This window comes from Opisthocomus hoazin, chromosome 1, assembly GCF_030867145.1.
Source record: "Opisthocomus hoazin isolate bOpiHoa1 chromosome 1, bOpiHoa1.hap1, whole genome shotgun sequence".
NCBI classification, from domain to species: domain Eukaryota; kingdom Metazoa; phylum Chordata; class Aves; order Opisthocomiformes; family Opisthocomidae; genus Opisthocomus; species Opisthocomus hoazin.
In genome coordinates this window covers 126,920,934-126,939,809 of record NC_134414.1, presented here as the reverse complement: position 1 = coordinate 126,939,809, position 18,876 = coordinate 126,920,934, and the positions used below count along the sequence as shown (strand labels likewise).

At 47.7% G+C, this 18,876-nt stretch overlaps 1 protein-coding gene across 1 annotated transcript; it reads left to right on the top strand.

Moving 5' to 3' along the window:
* The first annotated feature begins 251 nt into the window (after positions 1-251).
* Positions 252-12,449, top strand: LOC104335510 (uncharacterized). The gene is given in 7 exon segments (XM_075413641.1): positions 252-258; positions 9,327-9,665; positions 9,949-10,233; positions 10,979-11,081; positions 11,287-11,407; positions 11,989-12,137; positions 12,242-12,449. Coding segments are annotated over 7 exon segments (1,212 nt in total).
* The last annotated feature ends 6,427 nt before the right edge of the window (positions 12,450-18,876 follow it).

The following is an 18,876-nucleotide window of genomic DNA, read 5'->3' as shown; positions in this document are numbered from 1 at the left end:
GGAAGTTACCAACTCCGACTTCCACCAGCCCTTCCTAGAAAGTAAAGCCAAAGCCAAGGGCACATGGAGGTTTCCATCCCCCCCTCTTCCTCCTCTGCAGTTTTCACAGCCCCCTTCTTCATTTCCCTAATCCATCACAGCTGCCCCATGCTTCCAGGCATCCCATCTGCCTGCAGGAGGCAGGGGGGAAATAAAAGGGTGGGTGGAGGGGCAGTTGGCTGCCTGGTGGGTTTTGTGTGTGTGGTGGTGCAATGGCAGGTGAGTGCAGTGGGAAGCAGGAGGCGGGCAGGAGCCAGGGAGTGGATGCTGCAGGTGGGCAGACCTACACCCATCCTGGGTGACATGTATTACCTATTGCTGAAATTCCTTGCTTCTAACATGCAGGTCAGATCTCATCAGTTCTTTTGTAATTCCTTGAATCCTACCCTATGCTTGTGAAATCTTTACCTTCAGATCCAGAGAAGGAGAAATGAGCTCCCCAAGGTGGTGTGGCCTTGTAGGCAGCACAAAGATGGCCAGTGCTAGCTGTCTCCTCTCCTCTGACTTCCTGGAGCAAGTGCATGTTATCTGATTTTTCCACACCCATGTATTTCAAATGTGCATCCCAGAAGAATTGGGCTGAGTTGTAGTCAAAAAGCCGAGTAACCTACAATGAAAGCGGGTGGGCACGTTGAGAATAAATAAACCCAGTACTAGCCATAAAATGTTTTTTTTAGCCTCCCTAACACTCAGTAATAATGCAGCTGGGGAGTGTGGGGAAAGGGGAACCAGCAGCAAGTGTCAAAATCAGGATTTTTTTTCTCCTGAACCCCATAACTTTCAAAGGAGGAACTCTCATTTTGTCCAAGCTTTCCCACCATTGCAGTGTAATCTTCTCCTCCTCCTCCTCTGTGAGGGAAGAGGCCGGGGGAGAAGCAGGTTTTTCCCCTGGGCCAGTGGTTGGTGGGGAGCAGGGTGTGAGTGGGAGGGCAGAGCTCAGCCCTGGTCCCCTTGCATGGGCTGTGCAGCATCAGCCCTCGCCGCTCAGCAGGGTCTGTGCTTGCGCTCTGGGGGGTTTTGGAGACCTTTTCCCAAGTTTCAAAAGCAGGTTGCCACTAATGTTTAAACTAGTGGGTCTTTTTTAAAAAAGCAAAATGAGTCTCTCATAGAAACAAGGAGTCTGGACATGGGTGATGAAAAGGATTTTCAGAGGGAAGAGAGAAAGGCCCAAAGCTGGCAAGAAACCTTTATAGACCCAGGAAGATTACAGAGATTACGTATTATTATTTTCGACAAGCTAATCACCCGGAGTGGGGTTTAGCAGGGTTTGGAGTCATGAAAGTATCTGTTCACGTGCAGGATTGTAATTTCTTTCACTGTTTAGCTGAATGTTGAGTTGTGACACGCTTTTGTAGGTTTCTGCTTACGAGCATGATAGGATGAGAGACTGAGTGAAAACGGAGTATGTGGTAGCTTACAAGCAAAACGCTGTACAAGAAAGGAAGACGTTATCAATCTATTTGTCTTTGACAGTGTCCGAATTGAGAACAGCTAATGACACCCGAAGGCAGAACACTTAAAGCCAATGCATGTATTTGCCTTCACGCTATACAAAGACAGCTACTAAAATGCTATATGCTAGTGCTATGGAATTTGGCTTCACACAGCAATAGAATGAATGTAAGCAGACTATGTATAATTAACTGGCTGTTAGCTGAGAAAAAAAAGAGTACAAAATAGATACAAACCACCTTTCAGGGAATGAACAAGCAGGTGACTGAGGGAATCAGAAGTTTTTACAGTGGGTAAGATCCTAATCGCTGTTCTCAGGTTTCTTTGTGATTATCTCATGCATGTCCGCCCAGTTATCTCTGTTAACAATTTGGTAGTAATTTGTTGGAGGCTGTATTTCAGACAGGTATATAAGATTTATTTATTTAATAAATAATATTGAGCTATGAAATGTTGTAAATTTTGAAAACTTTGAATAGGTCTTGAGAATTAAAAATAAAATTGGTGTGAAATTCAAGTGGAATGAGCTGCTCTATTTTGCTGCTTCAATATGAATGCTATGAAGCAGGTTAACTTTCTCAGTAAATGGAAGCAGAGCGTACTTTGGAAGTTTACAGGAATGTTCTGAGCTACTATTGCCACCATCCGGGGGGTGGGGTGGGGGGAACACAAACCAAAGAACCCGCAGAAATCCTGCCTTTTTGCCTGTCTCATGGCTGGGCAGTTGTTGGTCTGACCCAACCCTGCCTTTGGCCACCTCCTGTCACTGCAACTTGTGTAGCCCAGGACAACAGTGGTGTCAATGCAGGGCATCATTTTTTCCTAACAGAAGCAGAGTGCAAGTGGGAATGCTACTCTCCTGCTTGCCTCTTGGGTAAAACTGGCGCTAGGTACAGTGTCTCTCTCCAAAGCAAATGGGATAATTTAGCCTGCACATCTCAGCTCTGGGATCCTTTGATCTTGACATCAATCAGCTTGGATTAAGGTTTTCATTTATGTAGGACCTTAAGACAGTGTCATTTTAAACTGTGTATTTTATATTTATATATAGTTATATAATAAAGGGTACTCAGGCTGCATAAAATGTCCAGGTTCCTGTTTCAGCACACCAGGCTGTTTTGGAGATGTGTTGGTATTTTTCTTTGCCTGGGTACTGGGTTCCAGGTTCTAAGAGAGCTGTAAGGTGTAAAGGCATCACCCCAGCAGCTCCGGCTGAGGATGTGACTTTGAAATGTAGCTGAAATGCTGCCCTTAGATGTTTTACAAGTCGCTGGCTGAAATAGGAAGAATATTCTTTTTTCTGAAACCACTGCTGGCAGAAGCACGGGACTAAATCCACACAGTGAAAAGGAACATTGTTTTGGTGATAGAAGATTGAAAGCATCTTTCATCATTTCTCTGTTGCATGACTATGGGAGAATGATTCGTCTGCTAAACACCACACCAGTAAATTTTCTTATGAGCTCAGACATGGAAGAAAATACAGCCTATTGTTTTTCGTTCGGTTTTCTGCTCTGAGCCACTGCAAAGCAGCTGAAATAAGAGAACTGCAGTAATTGAGTGAATTTTTGTCTTTCATAAATGAGGCTATCAAACCAGGCAGATAAAAATCAAGCATATTTTTGTTTCCATTCTTAGAACACCAGAAATTACTCATATTTTGGAAGCCACACAAAAGGCCTTCTCAGATCTCTGCTGCTTTCATCTTTGCTCTTATGAAGCTGTGTGTGAAAGGAGCACTGAGCTCTTGTCCAAGCTGTTTGTGGATGGACTGTGTTGTAGACTGTTCAGCTTTGAAAAAAGCCAGCTGAAATTTCTGGGAAGCTTGGGGGAATCCTCATTCTGAGACCCATACACAATATAAACAGAGTTTTGACTTCCCTAACTTCTCAGAAGGTGCAGTCCTTAACCAGCCTAAGGAGAAGCGAAGAAAAAGCAGCTTGTCTAGTAAGAGAGCACTTGAAACTGTACATGAAAGACCCGGGTGCAATGAAATGCTTGCAGAAAAAATACCCTACAGTTTTAGACTAAAAATTAGAGATTTCTTTCAATCAGAATATTTTATTTGATATTATCCTTCAAATGAATTACAGAAAGTCCAATATTAGACTTTAAGAAACCAATTTGCCTCAGAGCCCTTGAGCCTTCCATGTCTACAAGAATGTAGCTAATTTCATAAGTGAGATTGTGACGGTTTTTTAGCTGTCCATCAGTTGAGTAAAAAGAAGTATCTTTATTTGTCACAGGTTTTTCTCTAAATACCAGAACTTATACACAAAGAGGAGAAAAGGGGGAATGTCCTAGTATAGTTTTCTGAAGATCTTCGCATATCCACTTCGTATGAGTTTAATTTTAATCATATTAAATGTAGGCTGTCTTCTTTCTAAAAAGGATTTATTAACAGAAGCAAGGTGTCAATTCTCTACTCAATACTTCAGTATTTATCTATGTATGTAACTTCAACGTTTCTTTCTGAAAATCTTTATTGTAAAGATTTCTGACCACATCAAGAGAACCAGAAAAGATTCCTCCAAGTCTAGCTGAGGCTGCGCGAGGAAACCAAGACCTCGCTGCATCACCAAGAAAATGCTGAGCAACCTGCAGGCTTCTCTGGGGTGCAAACCTGACTCGGATGCAAAAGGAGGGGGCCGAATTCTGGGTCATGGGTAGTAACATCCCAGCACAAAGGGATGTTATTGTTGTTATCAGGCACCAGGCTCCCTGTGGACTCTGGCCCAGCAGAAGAAACATTGTGTTTATCACGCAGTTTTAACTCCTCTAGTCTCAGGTTTGTGACTCTCTATATCATTCTGCTGTAGAACTGGCAGACAGGGATTTGGAGGCCAACTTGGAAAAACTGAAGCCAGAAGCTGCCAGGAAACAGCAGTAGTCATCACTGTGGGACGGACATTTTTCCTGAAAAGTGAGCAAGAAGGCCTGAGGACCCTCTACTTGATTCTCTAAAGCTTCCTTCATTCCTTTAGCACATTTCCTCTTCCTTCGCTCTTTTTCTGGCCCATGGGATCCAGACTTGAAGCTATCACCAGTGCAATCCCTCTGCCGCAAACAACAGAAAGTTTGTCCTTTACTTTGCTGTTACTTGACCCAGCCACGTAGTTTGCCTCTCCCAGTCTGTTCAAGGGGTTTTTTTCTCCCCAATGCTTCTTCCATCTCATCACACCTCTGAAGGTGCTGTTCTCTTGCCTGGATCACCCCTCCCCTGCCTGGCACCCCTTGCCCTTCTCTATCCCAGGGTTGTCACGGGGCTGAACTAGGAAGAGGGAATTTGGGAGGAAGGAGGGAAGGAGAGGGGACCATAGCAACAGGGCACATGCGGAGCCTGAGGGCAGGGGAAGGGGGTCTAAGTGGAGCCAAACGAAGGGGGGGGGGGGGGGGGGGTGTGAATGATTTCCCCAGGAAATCTTCAGGTTGGCAGTTGTTAGAAAACAAGTCCTTAGTATTTGGCTGCTTCCAGGATAAATACTTCTCAGGAGATTAGCTTTGCAATGAGAGGGTTATCTGGGATCTCTACCGCCCTGTGGCCTCTCACTTATGCAGGGCATTAGTGGACTAATTGGCTTGAGAAGCTTGGCCTATTTGGCAACCAAGCCACAGAGAAGATATGCCAAGAGCCTGGGAATTTGGGGCATGCTTGGAAAGCGTACCACTTCAGTGCACGAACAAGTGTCCTGTTTTGCAAAGTCTGTGGAGCTAATTAGTGACTGAAGGTCTCTCTATGCCCCTCAGCTGGTGTATGACGTGAGGCTGGCTACGGGTAACGCAGCTGGGGAAGGAGATGGCTGGGCGCAGCTGGGAGCTGGAGCTGCACGAGGGAGGTGGCACTGGCTACTGCACTCCACGTTCCCCAGTCAATTTCTGATCAAAAGCGTGAAATCCCCGTAACTTCCTAACTGAAGTAAACACTACCAACAGGAAACGAGGCTGCTGAACAGTTTTGACGACGACCTGCTCTCAGAGTGTCTGCGTAGCGTTTGCTGGGCTGATGCCTGCCCCTCTCATCTCAGCAGCCGGTGCATCTGGGCTTGCAGCCAGGAGTCAGCTGACATTTCCTCTCCTCCTCACCCTTCTGTCTACAGGCTGTGGCCTGGAGCAGGGTGCCCCTTGGTCTCTGGCAGAACAGAGAACAAGAAACATGAACCAACAGAAAGGGGGAGGAAATACAGCACTAGAAAACTGTTGATGAACAGTCTTTCTCCTCACTAGTAATTCTCCTCTTAGACATTAGCAACAATAACAAAACTGAAGCTTGAAAAAGAGTGGCCTCCAGAAAGAGCTCTTCTCAATTTAATCCTAAAGCAGTTCTGCAGACACTCCCCCCCCCAAGTAAATCAGAATTAATTAATTAAAGTCAGACTCTCCAGTACTTACAGTCCAAACACACTGCTTTATCTGAAAAGTTGAAAGCATTGAGGTCTGGCTTGGACAAGCAGTCCTATAGGACAGTTCTTTTTAGACAAACAACTGGGTCTTCAAGGGCCTTTGATAAAAACCTGGAAAAAAAATCAGCCAGTTTCTTTCTGTGAGCAAAGTTTGGGAGCTACATAAAATAAAGTAAAACTTGGGGAGGAAGGATGTGGGAAACGGTGTAAGAAGTTGAACAGATTTTTATTTTGCATGTGAGAATTAGGGAATGTGTTTTGACACATACTGTGCAGTTGGCAGGTAGGATCCTTGCTCGGGTGAAAACCAGTGTAATTCAGAGGGCAAAGGCTGTTGCTGTAATACAAATACCTGAGCCCATTGTGCTGCCTGGATAATGAAGAGTTTCTAGAAGGGGAGAAGTGCGTACCACTTAAGATGACTGCACCAACCTGCCCTCTCACTTCAGAAAGAAACTGAAGATACACCTCCACAAAGCTCTGTACATGTGTGACCCTCTGCTGGTGCCTGTCTGTGGGTCTGCTTTCCCATCTCCGGTGTGGCTCCAGGGGCAAGCAAGAGGGGAGCAGATCTGCTCTGCTCTGTCTGTTGTACCTTGGATGCAAGAGCTACACTGCAGCGATGTTTGTGTTGGCTGTTTAGTGCTAGCCAGGGCTGGGTGCTTGCTTGGGGCAGCAAGCTCGCCTCCCCGTGCAGCTGCCCTTGTGCACTGAGCGTATCCACTTCCACTTGCTCTTGGGCCCTCCTCACCCAGGAAAGTCCACGTGACCTCCGCAGCACTAGCTGCATCCTCACTTATCCTTGCCCTCGCTTTCTTGCCTTGAGTTTCTTCTGCAGGAATCCCTGATGCTTGTTTTTGTTGAGGTTTGTTTGGTTTGTCAATAAAGCGCCTGGATTTGGTTGGCAATTCTGACCCTGGGAAAGGGGACCTGAGTGAGTTGCCACAGCTTTCTCCACTATGTGCTGTGGGGTTTACTGCAGAGCATCCCTTGGCAGGCCCCCGGGTGCTTGCTCCAAGTCATGGTGAGGTGGGTCCTGAATGCTCCCACTTGGCTGCTCCGCTGGGGTAAGGCAGCCCCTTACGCCTGAAGGAGAAGTCAGGAGACAGAGGGGAGCTGGTGTCAGAAGAGAGTGATGGTAGAGACGGGGGGGGAGAGAAGATGAAAATCCCTGAGGAACCCTGTGGAAAGGCTCTGATGTGGTGGTGCATGCTGGTTTCACTTCCCTGCTCTTTGTCTGCAGTGCAAACTGGTGCTGTGAGGCCCAGTGAGAGACTGGACGGAGCCCCTTCCCCTAACAGAGGTGTCAGGAGGGATGTTCTGGAGTTCATCTTGCCTTTCTATTAATCAGTCTACAAGGTTCAGGGCAGGATACGGACTGTAAACCCACGGGAACCTGTAAGAAATCTAAAATATTATGCTACCCCTTCAGACAGAGGGAAGAGTCATATTCAGAAATAGCAGAGATGAACACGGACAGAAAGTGTATGGTAATCACTTCGCGTATTTTCCTGTAAAATAGCCTTCTTCCTTTCTTGCAGAAAAACCCAGAAAAAATGTATAGAGTATGGTGGGTATCCTTCTGTAAATACAGCTAGAAACTTCACACGGTGCTTAATCTCACCACTGGATTACCATGTGGCCAGGATCTGTGTGGTGTGATTTTGCTGTGAAACTCTTGGGCAGGAGACCTCACCCCTGAGAACAGAGGCACTGTCGCACCCCTGGCTTACCCTTTCTGGAACGAGGTGAGATGCAAATGTACTCGGAGAGGAGGGCCCTCAGCCAAACCTGCCTTCTGCAGAGTCCCCTTTCATAATCCAACTTGTGGTGTTGGTGTGCTTGCGGTGAAGAGGTGGCATCTGCAGGTGTCTCCACACCACCCTATTGGTGGAGAAACATCTGCTGTTCTTGCTTGGGACTCCCCTGTGCCAGGTCTGGGGGAGGAAAGCCACGTCCCTGAGGAGCTTGGTATCGGCGCCCGGTGCAGTGCTCAGCAAGCCGCGGAGGCAGTGATCCACAGGCAGAGCCTCCCTGCCCACCCTCTCTTCCCGCCAAAGAGAAAGGCAGCAGGGGCTGCCGGGGACCATGGCCCCTCATTTCTTCCCCCTGCACCAGCCACCACCCGTGCTTACGGAGAAGATCCCGCTTTTACACCTTGTGAGGTGCACGGCCTCATGACGACACTCACAGAGGAGCCCAACAGCACAGGGCTCACGAGGGGGAATACCAAGCTTTGCTGCTGGCGAAGAAAAGGGTGTGCTGTTTATTTTGAGTCAGTTTGCCATGATTAATGATTGACTCCCAGGAGGGAACAAGGGCATGGTTCCCGCCTGGCTGGTCGTTCCCTGCCACCGCTGATTGGCCTCCGAGGAGGGCTCTGAAAAAGGCGCGAAATCTTCAGCCGTCCCCCTGGGCTTGCCAGCTGCCCTCTGAGGAACGTGGGGAAAGGGGGTGACCTTTCCCAGGCAGTTGCTGAGTCCCACGATGCTTTTCCCCCTGCTTTGCTGGGCCGAAATCTGCCTGCTGCTGCTGTGCGGAGGCTGCCAGCTGGAGGAGCCGGCGACGGCGACGGGTGAGTGGAGCGCCCTTCCCCTGCGCGAGGTTAACTCCGGAGCAGCGCCAGCCTTTCTTGGCAAGCAGAGACACCCAGATGCCACCCTGACTGAAAAATAGCAGCTGGTGACTGGAGCAGCGGCTGGTAATCTGGGGGTTTCCCAGCAGCAAAATGGGGAAATGCAGGTCAGAGAGGGCATGGGGCAGTGCGGCTTTGCATTCAAGCTGTATATTTAACCCGACTGTTCCCTTTCTCTGTAAATGTTTTGAAGTTTCTCAGCACAAGGGATGGGGCAGGTTTGAATTTCCAGCGCACATGTCTGGGCAGTGCAGGCTTCTATTGGGAGAGGCTGGGGCAGGGGCATACCCCTCTGCAGCCGGTCGCATTGCCTCCCAGCTGCGGGGTGCCCTGGGCTGCTCTGCCTCCCCCAGCCCCCTGCCGGGGCCGGAGAGAGGGGACCGGGGATGATCTCAGGAGTGATAGCCACTTTCGCTGGGTGGTTGCTGTGTGTCAGGTCTGTAGAGGACACCTCTGCGCTCTGGGGGACAAAGGTGGGCTAGGAGTAACGCGCTGGGAAGAAGCAGGCAGGTGAGCCTGGGGCTTGAGTTTGCTGTGCTCTCTAAGGAGCCTGCCTGCCCTCTGTTCCCATGCCACCTCCCTCCTCACCACAGGCAGTGTACAGCATCGGCTAACGAAGTGACGGCCCCCATGAGACCAAGGTGTCTGAGGTCTCCCAGTGTGCCACATGGCTTCATGGTGGAGTTCCTTGCTCCTTGCAAGATGGGAACACTGTGTTTGGATGCTTCAAGGCACTATAGCCTTCCTCGAGCGAATTTCTTCTGCTCTTGCTTTGATTCTGTGGTTTCCATTGTTCCTAGGTTTGAAGGAAGCTGTGGAATCTGATAGCATTATTGCAGCAGCCCTTGGTGGAGAGGCAAATTTCTATTGCAACTTCTTGCTTTCGATGGATGTTTTGCAAGTCACCTGGCAGAAGAGAGATGGGTCTTCCTTCCAGAACATAGCCACCTACAGCCCAAACCATGGGCTGAGGCTAATGGGATCATTCCAGAAGAAGGTACATTTTACCAGAGCAACCCTGCAGGCCTCAGCTATCACACTGCAAAATCTCACATTCGAGGATGAGTCTTATTACAGATGCATTTTCAACGTGTTCCCCCACGGCTCTTTCAGCAAAGATATATGCCTCAACATCCAAAGTAAGTTTTCAGCTAACACCTTCTCACTTTCTGGCACTCAGCATAGGTCTGATGTAGTCAGGAGTAAGGCATTATCCCCTCCACTGCATGGATACTTTCCAAGCAGCAGCATGTCCTTGCTGGGTAGTCTCCTGAACTGCCACACCTCTCCTCAAAGCAGATGAATGTAAATAAGCCAGGAAATGCTTTTGGATAAGAATCCCTGTGTAGAGAGCTGACCCACCCAGCTTTGACTGTCAGCTCACCACAGAGTGTAAAAAGTACCTTATCTTTTCACTCTCAGCCGTTTCTGAGCTAACAGTGGAGTATGATTCCCACCTGCTCACCGAGGGTCTCCTCACCGCAGCCTGCTCAGCAACAGGAAAGCCTGCCCCCAAAATCACCTGGCTGGATCACAAAGACCTGAATGAGTCCCCTGAAATACACCACTTCCAAAATGCAAACGGAACAGTAACGGTAGCAAACAGACTTACCTTCTCTGCCAACCACTTCCATGCCTTGACCTGCCTCCTTGACCACCCGCAGGGAAGGAAAATGAAGGTGCTTTACCTGGAAAAAGGAAGAGAAGGTAGGTTGCATTTGTATGGAGAGGTGCAGCAGGTAGTGGGGAGCACTTAGGAGAGAATGTGCAACTGTGAGAGTGCAGCTTGCACTTAAGTAGGTGTCACTAGACATTTTTCTGGGAGTTCAGACCTTGTGCTAGATGAAAATTTCATGGTTTGAAACCATCCAGAAGACTCTTTCCTGTGGCACCTTTGTGTTTGTGCGGTGGATGTGTGCAAATATATATATATATCTAACAATTAAGTAGATTTGTGAGTACATATGTTTATATGTCTCTGTATGTTTATATTTCTACATCACTGATTTAGAGCAGATGTGATCAGCTCTATAGTAGTGTCCACAGCTGGAGGGTACCAGCAGAGCAGGCCCCTGGCTGTCGAATGCTGGGGAGAAATAATTCCTATGGAAGATCTTGCAGAAGGGTATGGTTCAGGAAGGGTGCGAGCCTTTCCTCGTGATAAAACTGCTTCATACAGAAAGAGAAACACAAATAGATCAGCAGTAAAAAATGCTGGATTTTAGTTCCCCCAATACCAGGGAAATGTGAGATACTGTCAGTATTTATTTAAAAAAGAATTCCTCACCTACCACAATGATACGTTGTTATACTATTCCCTTCTCTTCTTCAAAGAATAAATGAGGACAAACTGATGAATGTTTCACTTCAGTCCCAACCTCTGCAAGAGGACATGAGAAAAACATTGACATCCCTCTATGTTCTGTGCGAATTTTTTGGTTTCTTTTTGTAGGCACTCAGAAGAGCGTAATCATCATGGCAGTCTTAATAGCTGTGGTGTTCTTAACAATCTTGATATACTGCACCATGAAACTAATCAACAGGAAAAAGAAAAAGTAAGAACAATTTCAGTTTTCTTGCAATTGACATGGCTTGCCTGTGTTCTCCTTACGATTTGCCTTTCTGTTTCCTGATGGTGTTTTTATACACCTGCCCTGGAAACTTCTCCAGGTGGCAACCTCATCTTTAAAATAGCAAGATTCACTCTAAATGCCAGGAGGTTTCTAAGCATTATGTGACTAGTTAATGGGGTTTTTTCAGGCTGATGAGATGTAGTGCATCCAGAACACGTGTAAAGGGGAAAGACTTACACCAAGACCTAAGTGAGAAAGCCATGAGCCTGCACACGCCAAAGGACCAGCACACTGTTTATGAAGACCAGGTAACGTAAAAGCCTAAGGTTTCCAGTAATTATTCACATCCTTCAAAAGCCTTGGCAACACTTACTAGGAATGTGACAAAATCCTTCCATCAAGAGCTGGGGTCTGTTCCTGCTGGCATGTCTTTGCTGCATGGGACATCCACAGTGGGTAGATGACACCATACCTGCCCCATTTCACCTCTAGCAATGCTGGGGAAAGCCTGGAGCATGACAGAGAAAAGTTAGTCGATGGTTAGGTGGAAAGGCATGGAAGAGGTACTGGAAATGCCCAGGAGGGCATATGGGATGCTGTAACCAGCAGCCTCACACAAATTTTCCCCAGGAAAGTCTGCCCTGCTGGTCACGCAGGCATGAAGGTCCTCTGGAGGGCTGGTGGCATCCACAGTCAAAACCAGTAAGTGACCACAGCTGGAAGTCACCTCCACTAGTCCCTTCCCTCTGACCTCCCACAGGTTCCCTCTTTTCCTTGCAAGCTTCGTGACTCCTGTGCTGTGAAGGTGAGCCCTCTTCTTCACTTGTCTCTGCCAAGTAATGTTGAGCTTTGTCATGGTTACCACACCACTATGCTGGGTCTTTTGCAGGAGGAGACACCCGGCTTCTCATTTCACAGAAGGCTACAACATCTGAAGAGAAACCTGAGAGAGAAAAACAATTGCAGGTCCTTGTTTGCAAAGGAAGCAGAGAACCTGAACAGCAACATCCACGGAGTGTTTGAGAGGGAAAGTGTTGAGTATGTCAAGGAGCTCGGCTGCACACCCTTCAAGGAGGACAGAGAAGCCATGGCAGGTGAGGGAGTTCCAATAACACCCCACCCCAGCTCCTCCCCGGTCCCAGCACAGGAGAGCCAACACCCCACTGAAGGCCCACCTCCACAAGCCCAGAGGAGAACAGGAGCCCAAGGGCAGGTGGAAACGCCAAACTAAAGACTCAGAGGAAGGGACACCCTGCCCAGGCCCCTCCCAGGGATGTCCCAGGAGATCCTCAGCCCCGCGGTCAGGGTGTGAAACCCATCCAGATGAGTCATCATTGGAGCACCTTCTGAACTGAGAGGGTCACTGCCTAAAGGGCTATGGACACTTGATGGGATGCAAAGGAAGAGCATTTTGGAATTGCACAGGACTTATTATGGGATGCTTAGGGGAGGAATCAAAGGTGAGAAAGGGAGAGATCAGGGGGATTTGGGGAGGAAAAAGCCTGGGAAAATGGAGGGACAAATGGGTCTGGTCACACAAATGCAGGCGGGGGTCAGCACGCTTCTCTGGCCATGCCCGACACCTGATCACCACAGTCTGTCCCACCTTCTCATTAAACTCCATTTCTCTTTTCCTGGGTGAGGGACTCCCCAGGTGGTTTACATGTATGTATGGGGGCCTGGTACCAGCAGTTGAGCCGGGACCATGGGCTGGTGTGTGCATGTTCCTGAGTGCCAGTGCCTGGGGAGACCCGAGGGAGAGAAATAAAGTGCCAGCGACCAGCATGACTGGGGTTAGAGCCCGTGTGTCCCCAGTGCAGCACCCAGAGAGAGCGCGGGCGACCATGTAAGCTCCAGCCAGGATCGTGCCAGACAAGCCGGTGAGTAGGTGATGTGTCCCAGGACACACTTTGGCATTTCACAGGTAATCAGCCAGGAAGATCTGTGCTGCAGATGCAGCAAGACATATGGAACTGTACCAAGATCGGTACTTCAAGGAAAGTTATGTTAGTGACGGCTCGAGATGGAAAGCTTCCCCTCCGGCTCTCTTCATCCTTACACGAGGTGTGTAAGAAATGTTCCTCCCATGTTGTATTTGCAAAGGCTCTTCTAACAGCTTGCGTCACGGTGCAGCCCCAGTGCAGACGCTTTCTTCTAGAATAGCAGAGTACCCTCTAGTGGGAGAGATCACGAAGGAAAGCGAAAACGCCTCCAGCGAGTCTGCTGTTCAAACAGTAGCTCACAATTGCCATTTTTTTCTCTCTGGACTTTCAAATAGTCTTTTGGTACGCAGCAACCCTGTCGCAGGTATCAAGAAATGACAGCTGCTGTATCCCAAGACATTCAGGAACAACATGACGAAATGACTTTATGCGTGTTGTCGTGCAGAAGACTCTAACTGTGATCACTGGGGGAGAAGGTGTTGAAAGGGACTGACAGAAGGAACTGGGTGTTTGGTTTCAGTCTTGCTTTGCTCTCCTGGAGAAAGAGCCCTTGCAAAGGACCAGGGAAGGAAATGTGGAAATGTTCCCAAGTCTGCTCTCCAGCCTGCCAGGCTGGCCTGTGATAGATAAAAGAATGTGTGCTAGAGAAAAAGTGGGAATGGCAGGCATTTGGAGAACCTAGGAAGACATCTAGGCTGCCAAAATCCTGCTGACAAGTTCTGCCCAGGTTTGCCTCCTGAAAGAGATGGGTTTTCTGCAGCTGGGTTTCTTGGTCATCGGACCTTTAGAGACCGATCTCAGGCTTCTTGGCCAAGGGACCTTTAGAAGTCAATATTGAGTGGTGTTTTAACCAAGCGTTGCTCAGCATTTAAAGGACAACTGTTCCCTGCATTCTGAAAACCATGTGCCAATTCAGCTTGCCTTGAAGTTTGTCATGCCCCATGCATGTAGGTTACAATGTGGGGCTTCACCCTGGCATTCCTTGAATGAGTTTTCTGAGATTAAATGCTCATTAATTTTTTTTTTCGGAGAAAACCTCTGCATTTTTTTCCACGTTAGTCACGGGCAAGTGTGTGGTCTTCATTTGTGTCTATGACTGGAAGCCACCAATATATGCGGACAAACACAACAACAAAAGAAGAGGCAAATGGGTTTAACTGCCGCTTTTCAAAGATAACTTTTTCCCAGGAAATGGGAATTGTAAAGAGAAGTAATGTGCAGGCTCAATGCTGTGAGACAGTGATCGGTGGTACTCCAGCTGGGTGGTTCAGAGCCCACTGAAGGATTGAGAGAGGAATGGCCTCACCTCTGTGCTTCTGGCAGCAAGTATGTGATTTATCCTTGGTGCAAAAACGTAGTTTTTCTAAGAGTAAATGGTTAGCTTTGGTGATTGAGAAGGAAAAATGAAAATATGATGAAATGCAGACCAAGGATTCAGAAAACATACAGGCAGAAAAAGTCTCAATTTATCCAGAACGTCTCACTCAAGGACTTTTTTAAAACAGTCCAGTACTGGATTCCTACAGGGCAGATGACCTGTTTTTCATTACTCTTCAGGGAGGAGTTTAGAAGTGTTCTTTGATTGTTCCTGAGGAAATGGAATTAGTTCTTTTTTCAGTCCTAGTAATTGTGTTATTTCCTTTCAGAAGAAAAAACATCACCAGTTTTAGCAGCAAAACAAAATGAAAAGCTGAGACTAAAGCTGTCCAAAAGCCAGCTTTACGAACAAGACTCAGTTAACATGCCCAAGCTTGCTTTTGGTGTGCCTATGCCAAGAGCTGAAGGAGGGTCTGTGGAAAGGCAGAAACTACTATAAAAAAAATGTAGTGACTCTCTCACCTTCCTTTTACAAAATATCCTTCTTTCCTGACTAGCAACTTGATTTTCTCCCAGTTATCCCTTGGAAACTAGGATTTGCAGTGTCTAGGGTGCAAGTATATTTGTTAGTCTGTGTAACATGCAGCATGCTTCTGAGAGAGTCTGTACAACCAGTGCAGAGAAGAGGCACTTAAATGAAGATCAGTGAGAGAGACATGGACAGCCTCCACCACAAAAAGACCAACAGGTTTCACTGGGCGATGAGAGAAGGGAAGAGAACATGAGCTTAGGCCTGGATATCTTAGATGTACCAAAGATACACAGCTGCGTGATGCCCAGCAACCGCCACCCCTGTTAACTCCGTCTAATAGCAAAACTCCTTTTACAGCAAAGTTTAAACCTAGGTGTCTTCCGTTTTACACAGCTATTCTACAGGTGAAAAGCAAAGCAAAATGTAGAACGTCTCCAGCCCTTTCTTGCCAGGTAAAGGGAAAACAGAAATTTTCTGTGATTTTATCCCCACCCACACAGTTAACTTTCTCTGCTGGGAATCACGGTGTAATTTGCACTGGAAAATTGGCCAGGATGTCAAACTGTAAACCATTTAGCATTTGCTTGTTTTATAGAAGTAATTTTGAGAGAGCGAAGAGACGTGGTTTGTCCACAGTCATGTGGTTGAATCACTAGCAAAATGACAGCTGGTGGCAGATCCTCTGGACCAGGCTGGACCTCCTAGTAGACCTGTTTGAGCATTCATGACTTGAGGAAGCACTGCTTGAATTTGATGATTAAGGAGGATATGCTAATGTATATGAGTAGAGCCGGAAGGGAGTTGAATCAGCAGAGCCTAGCAGTCCGGATGTAAGCCTCCAGCAGGCAACATGCCCTGTAAAGCTTTGTGGGTATGGTTTTACTGGAATCTGTCTTACTGACTCCACTCATCCTCTAACGCTTTATTTTCTTTCCCTGTTAAATAGTAGCAGCTTGCAACAGCTATGTCCTATTGTTCTGCTTAAACCTGTACAAGTTTCACTGGTTACTGGCTCAAACGGTTCTGCTTAAAGAGATGATTAATCCAGAAATCAAGGGAAAAACCAAGAAATACATTATCAGCAGAGTGCGTCCACCCAGAAGGCAAAGGAAAGAATAAAGAATAGACCTCATTCGTGACAGAAGGGATTTCAGATTGCCTCTGCCACCAGAACACAGGGCACACTGCAGGTGAAGAAATTAAAGGAGAGGAACAGCTCTCTGGATTTTAGGACAAGAGGTCTCTGCTTACTTTCTTTCTCTCACTAACTTCAAAGGCTTTGTCGTGCCAGAGAGTCGCCAGAGTGCTCATCCATGACCAGCTCTGAAGAAACTGGTGCGCAAAACACTTTAAAAAACTTGGTAGAAATTGCTGAGCTGTGTCAGGTGCTTGTAAAAAGAAATGGTTGACATGAGAGCACAGCATAGGGCAGAAAGGGATTTTTGTGTCTTGTTCTTCTGTGAATATAAAAAGATTCTTAATTTTGTGCCATTGCTGGTCTGTTTGGAGTACTTTCCATTTGCCTCTATCTGCCCTGAGGTTACTTCTGGTCTTCATTTGTGGCTTCAGAACTATCCTTTCCTTGCTCAGCTCTAGTTTCCTCCCTCTCTTCCAGAGAAGCCCTCTAACTTTTCAGGCCCTTTCACCATTTTCTTCTTTCTCCTCTAAGTTTCCTCAGCCTGTTGAAGAAGCAGTTAAAATTGGATAAATATAGAACTTTTCCACATCAGTAGACATGAGTTACAGGGTAAGCTAATATAAAATATTGCCCAAGTCCCCCATACATCCTCTTTGTTTTCACAAAATAAGGGCAGGAAGATGTCCCTGGGACTTGCCTGCTTTTGTCACTTTGACGGCACAGGGCACTTCTGGGCAAATTTATTTGAAGTTGTGTATAGTCTACAGTTCTCTGGAGTTCCCTCTAAAATCCCCTCAATTATAGTGAAGGCACGTGCACACAAGCTTGCTAACACATTTTTCTCATAAAAAGAAAAGTGTGTCTGAAGGGTTTAGTTATGTCGGTCTCAAACAACAGTTAGTATGTTAGTTGCTGGAGATCTGACCTACTTTAGAGGGAATCCGTTCTCTCCTCAAAACAAAAAGGGGAAGGCTGGCAGAGGGAAACCGAAGTGACTCGAGACCTACTCATTGGTCCTAAGAGATAGAAGAAAATGTTGAAAAAAGGTAATGGTGAAGCTTGGGCTTTGGTTTGTTAGCTGATAAAGGAAGGGCTCCACTAAATCAAGCATGGTGGTGGAGAAGGCGTCTCTGAGGACAGCTGTATCTGGCTGGAAGAGCCGCTGCCCTGACCCCCAGCCTCCAGCAACCGGTTAGATCTGATCTGGTTGGGGCAGCAGGGTCTTTCGTTTTTCCACTGGCCAAAACCCACTGCTTTGTGCGCTGAGGTGCTGAGGGTGGCACGTTTGACACATGGGTGAGCCTGGGAGGACTCGGAAAAGACGCAAACACCACCACGTTCCTTAGGATGGTTTGATAGCAGTGCTTCAAACACTCCTGTGCGTCTGCGTCTTAAATAAGAAAGGGTTTCGGGTTTTATGTGGGCTCTTGGCCGCTGTCTGGGCATCTTTGCCAAGTAATTTTGGCAGGGGCTTGAAACTCTGCTAAGCCTAGTATTTTTCCCATGAGCAATGATGTTTTCAAACAGGAGACCTCCCAGAGCCTTGCAAGTGAAATATTACGATTGGTCTGAATGACGTATGAACACGCGCGCTTGTGCGTGTATGTGTGAAAGCAGCTAAAGAAACAGCAAAGAGCAGACACCCAGCGTCCTGTGCTGATTGCAAAGGAGGCTGTTTGTAATTAACCAGTCTGAGAAATGGGTTTTTCTGTCAAGCCTGAGACAAGCCTGACAGAACGACAACAGAGATAATTTGTCAGTGGAAGATCCTGTAGTCGAATGACAGGAAGATGGCAGCGACATCGCTGCGCATCTCTCGCGCTGCCTCTTCTCCTCTCAGCCCAGCAGGAAGGTGGCAGTGAGAGCAAAAGACCACTCCCAGTGACACACAAGACATATCTCAAAATCAGCGTCTTGTCACTGGTGAACAGCAACCCAGAAGATCCTGGCCAGACGGTTTGAACGCCTACAGCTTGTGTCTATGAAACTGGGCATAACCAACTTACCTAGGCCTTTTGTATAATGAAATGACCGTCCCTTTCAATGAGATCTTCCACTGATATTTTTTATTGCAAATTTCCTACAGCCTAACATCAGAAAAAAAAAAAAAAAAGTGTTTATCGTTTATTGGGGCTGAGGATCCAGAAAAGAGGCAGAGCCTTGGTCTAGTACTCAAACTCCTGTTGGTGGCTATTGCCAGGCTAGTGACCTGCCACCCGAAGTCATTTATTACAGTCTGTGGTAATTAAGAAGCAGCGTTGAGGAAAACCTTGGCACACTTGTTGCGCAACTTCCTGCGCAGGCTTACGTTAAGTAAGTTCAAGAAATTGATTTGGTCTGAAAGAAACCAGTTCCTTCGTGAAAAACTAAACATTTGCTGTTCGGTGTGCGGAGAGTGAATGTCAGAGCTCTTGGCCATTTTATTTAATAATTATTGTTATTGCGTTATGTTTCTGCCACTGGATTCCGGTGGCACGGAAACCTGTAATTAAAACCGGTGGCTGGCGGGACTTCCGCTGCCCTGGCACTGAAGCGGGGCAGGACGCGCTGAGGGCGCGGGGGCCGCTGGCTGGGCCGCACCCCGGCACCCCGCGGAAGGCACCCGCGGCCGGCGCTGCCCGTCCCCACGGCCGCCCGGCCCGCAGCGCGGCTGCAACCGACGCCGCGCCGCGCCCCGCCGACACCTCCCCGCGCCTCCGGCTTCGCCGCCCGCTCGCTTTAAGCCAGCGGCGGCGTCCGGTCTTATTAATTTGTTCTTCCGAGGGCAATTTGTTAATTGGGTTGGTGTTAATAACCCTGGGGGGAAAGGGAAAGTGGGGGGTGTCCGCGCCGCGCTCCCGGCGCAAA